This window comes from Takifugu flavidus, unplaced genomic scaffold, assembly GCF_003711565.1.
Source record: "Takifugu flavidus isolate HTHZ2018 unplaced genomic scaffold, ASM371156v2 ctg1037, whole genome shotgun sequence".
NCBI lineage: Eukaryota > Metazoa > Chordata > Actinopteri > Tetraodontiformes > Tetraodontidae > Takifugu > Takifugu flavidus.
This window is the reverse complement of record NW_026621802.1, coordinates 1-4,353: the sequence shown is the minus strand read 5'-3', so window position 1 is coordinate 4,353 and position 4,353 is coordinate 1. Positions and strand designations below refer to the sequence as shown.

At 46.4% G+C, this 4,353-nt stretch overlaps 1 protein-coding gene across 1 annotated transcript; it reads left to right on the top strand.

The window, feature by feature from the left end:
- The first annotated feature begins 84 nt into the window (after window positions 1–84).
- Window positions 85–2,434, top strand: LOC130519637 (espin-like protein). Its single transcript, XM_057023161.1, is given in 2 exon segments — window positions 85–1,719; window positions 1,722–2,434. Coding segments are annotated over 2 exon segments (1,956 nt in total). The 5' UTR covers window positions 85–431; the 3' UTR covers window positions 2,390–2,434.
- Window positions 2,435–4,353: the final 1,919 nt, after the last annotated feature.

The window sequence follows — 4,353 nt, the reverse complement described above, 5'->3', positions numbered from 1 at the left end:
AGCGTTTCTCTTTAAACCACGAGCTTTAAATAAAATCTCTCAGGGTGCCAGAGATGTATAGACGGCGAGGGCTTTGAACAAATACATAGTAAAAACCTGCAGCATCTAAGACATGTTGCATAAAAAGGACAGAAAGGTTTCCTCTGCTTGTATTTAAAATCAAAAGCGAGCAGCTCCGTGTTTGTAGCGAGGCAGTGCCATTGCACCACTAAATCCATGTAAATCCTGTGTGTCACAGTGGATTTGCACTGAAGTGTGTGTTCAGACCAGGAAAGCTGAGCTGAAGAAATCCCCCTCCCTCCTCCCCTTTCTTGTTGTCTCTCGGTCTCCTTCGGCCGCTGATATAGTTTGTGGCAAGTGGACACTACCAGCCTCAGGAATGGCACTACTCCCACACCCACAATGCCATTCTGGGTCCGTTCGGGGAGCTGATGACAGAGAACGACCTGAACCGCATCGAGAAGCAAATCGAGAACCTGCAGGTCATGCACAAGGTCTCCGAGGTGGAGAAGGAGCTCGAGGAACTGGAGCAGGAGCTACACCAGCTCCTGCCGGTCTCTGCGGCCCTCACCCAGGGACACTTCTCAGTCCATCCCAAGCAGGTACACGGACAAGCGGAAGACCTTCCAGCCTGGTGCAGTAAGATATCCACGTTACTCAAGAGCATGGCCATCCTACTCGCCACTCTAGGGGGGAAAGAGATTGACATCTTGGACCTTATATGTCTTAAAAGTCCCCAAGAAGAGGCAAGAAACATATGTGCAGGTCAGAACGAACCAGCAGGATCACTGAACTCTGGAGTCATTGGACGGTCTCAGTCCTTCTCGACAAGAGAGGACGTGGAGAAAGAAATAAAGCAGTGTGGAGTTTCAGTGAAGAACCTCAAGGCCAATTATGAAATCCAGAACCAGTCGGACTGTGCACATAACAAGGGAAACCGGGTGTACAAACGCCAGAGATCGCTCCCAGTGGCAAGTGGAGGTAGTTATGATCCAGAGGTCTTTCATGAGGGAGAGATTCTCAGTTCTTCTACTGAGGACCTCCTTTCCCGTACAACTGGAGAGCCTTCTATCGAGGAATTGGCCACACCACTCGTTGATGAGCCGCTCATCACTGCCTCTCACGCTCCAGTGACATACGAAGTAGCGGCACCGGCTAACATCGAACAGTTCAGCCAGGTCCTTTCTGTAGACCCCATTTTAAATAACGACCAATTAACAAGGAGTTTAGAGGTGCAGACGGATCTAAGCTACGTCCAGGAGTGCATTGAAATGAGGAAAGAGAGAATCGTCTTTTTGTTCCTGGAACACTGGCGCAAGTACACGATCTCCGAATCGTACCGGACTAAATACACCGGCAGGAAGGGGACCTACCTGGACGTAGGCTGTGAGGACTACAGCCAGTTCACTGCACAGATCAGCGAGGAGATGCCAAGCGAAGATGACAAACTTCTGCTTTTCATGAAGTCAAAGCAGGTCGTGGGGAATCTGATCGGCCACTGGAGAACCATCGTCAGTCAAGTCCCTTCGAGGCAGATCCGCCGCCTGAGTCGAGCCCAGATGATCTATTGGCCGGAGCACTTTTTGCCACATTTTAACGGCTCTCCGGTGAGCTACGAAAGTCTGACCCTTGACCTCTTCATGCTCGGCTACTTCCAGCTGTTGGAAATGAGCATGTGTCGCAGCGAGCGTAAATTCCGCCACCTCTTGTGCTACGAGATGTTGACCGCCTTGGAAGCCACAAATGGGAGGTCATAAGGCAGTTTCACAAGGAGGTCATGGAGGACATTGAGAAGGGGAGGCGAGATTGGACGGACAGCTTTGAAGACATCAAAGTCCGGTATTTTGGAGACTCTGACTGTGGAGGTATGTTCACCACGTCTCTGTGCTCCATGTCTACTGAAATGTCCACCATGTCCATAGAGGACTCCCCCCCTCCCCCACCGTCTCATCCTCCACCACCTCCACCGACTCAACCTGCACCGCCGCCCGCAGGTCTTCAACCTTCAACAGCCTCCTCTTCTTCGTCGCCCGCTGCATCCAAACAGGATGTGTCCGACCCCAGGGCGAGTGGGCAGCAGAGAACTTGCAAGGAGCACAACAGTTCTGAGCCGGTTGAGCAACCGTCCATCACGTTAGACTCTGACGGAAACGGGCCGGAGCGGAACTCTAAAACTAAAACTGTGCATTTTACCGACGGAACGGGACAAGCCCGTCCTATTCGTCCCACTGTGACATTCAAAGAGGATCCTCGTGCTGAAGAACACGATGAAAACCCTGTCAAAACCATCTATGAACTGAAAGAGTTCAGCAACGAGGAGATCATCCGATACATCGACCGGAGCTTCGCTTTTTGGAAAGAAAAGGAAGCCGAGCTATTTGACATCTAGCAACTCACTGGCTAACCATTAAAATGAAGCTCTGGCGGTACCTTAACTGCACCAGTGTGTGGGAATTATAATGTTTGGAAGTCCAGTATCTTTTGGTTGCCATGATACTGTACTTCTAGGAAAAAGGGATTTGTCGAGGAAAGATTTGCCATACAGTATGGAGACGTGTTTGTAAGCAATGACGTAATGGGTAAATGAAATCCTGATTTTAGACCGTTGTAACTGTTGGATATGATCAGTGAATATTTCATTTAAAACATCTGGGTTATCTGAGATGAAGAACCCGCAGGGCTGCAGTTTAGCCTTTATTTGTGCTTCATAATCGGCCTCTTCCTGGCCGTGTTGTCTGACCCAGCCCAGTCTTTTTGGATTCTTTCCCTCTCTCGGCACATTCAGACATGTCGAGACTCCATTTGTCCAGTCAGCCAGATGGGATGTTTTAAGCTGGGGGAAACACACGAAACCCTGCAGGTTCCATTGGTACAAGTGTCACCAGTCATGTCTTTAAATTTAATTTTTAAACACTAACTAATTTTTTGTGCCTAAAATCATCTAAATTTCACATCATGATGCAGCTTAGCGAATTAGCTTAGCGTTCCCTGTCTGGTTGTGCCAGGAAAGGACAGAAATTACATAATCTATCTACCGTAATATGAAGCATGAAGAAACAGCTTGAAGGGAGACTTTTAGTAATGAGCTGAACATATTCTCAATTTAAGAATATATCCAGCGGAGCTCTAATATTGCTTTGTGCGGTCTGTTTCATCGTTTTGTTACTTTTTGAGTGTTTTTGTTTAAACTTTGCATTGCTTCAATTTGCATTCAGTTACAACTCATCTGTTACACTGTTGCTAAAAATAAAGTTTTTAATTTCCTCGAGCTGATCTTTAAGGCCGAGCTATCATTCATATATTTAAATGATCAGGTCAGATCAATCGATTTGTTATAATGCGGCTCTGAACCAGCACAGAATCACACTATTGTCACTGTAAAATCTAGATTACCTTCAACTAACCTTCTTAGCACCACCCGCTGTCATGCTATCTGTGGCTTACGGGTGCCATAAGGAGGTTACAGTCAGTCTTTTCATCTCACAATGACAAAAGGTCAAACGATCGACAAGTAAACTGAAGGCATCAGTGGATTAACAGGCTTTAGAAATGACATATATCCTAAAATGTCATTATTAGTTTGACTAAACAGGAGTCCTTTTTTCGAATCTTATAGAACAATTATTTGTTGGTTAAACAACCCCACTGATTTCAAGATGTTTCTTAAGGCACTGATGAAGTATAACCCCAGTAAAAGAGTTCTACAGTATGTGTTAGTTCTACCTGGGTTCCTCTGGGGTTTGTTGGATGCAGTTGTCAGTATATCATGTCTCCTGAGCCAATAAATCTGTGACTCGCAGCTTCAGCTTTTCTTCATATAGCCTGTCCTCTTCTGCATTCCCAGGGGAATCATTAAAATTCACCATGCAGATAAACTTACCTGGATTCTTCTTTGCCAGGGGAAGTGAAAAGCGAGAGAAACGCAAAAGGGTAATGTGACTTGGGAAATTTAAGATGGCCGCCCCGCGCGTCACCTCTGATTACAGCCCGAAAGAGAAAAAAAGGCATCCAGTTACCGTTCAGCACCGTATGATTGTACGCCAAAGCTTGTCATTTTAAAGGGATTAAACAGGAGAACTACTTTAAGTAGCTCTTTTGAGTACATCTAGCAGAGGTTCATGTGGCCTCACGCAGTCTTTACAGAAATAAACAGAGATAAATATGAATTAAACCGTGTTCCGGAATCAACTCAGAATGTGGCATCAAACAGGTTTACAGAAGCGTGGCATTGAATTCAAGTAGAGGTATTCAGAGGTGTGTTTGAGGCAGAGGTCAAGTAAGTAGGTGAGGTCATACTAGTGGGGTGGGGGGGCTGTTAATTAAGGTCTTTTACTGACAACTCTGGGCTGCCTT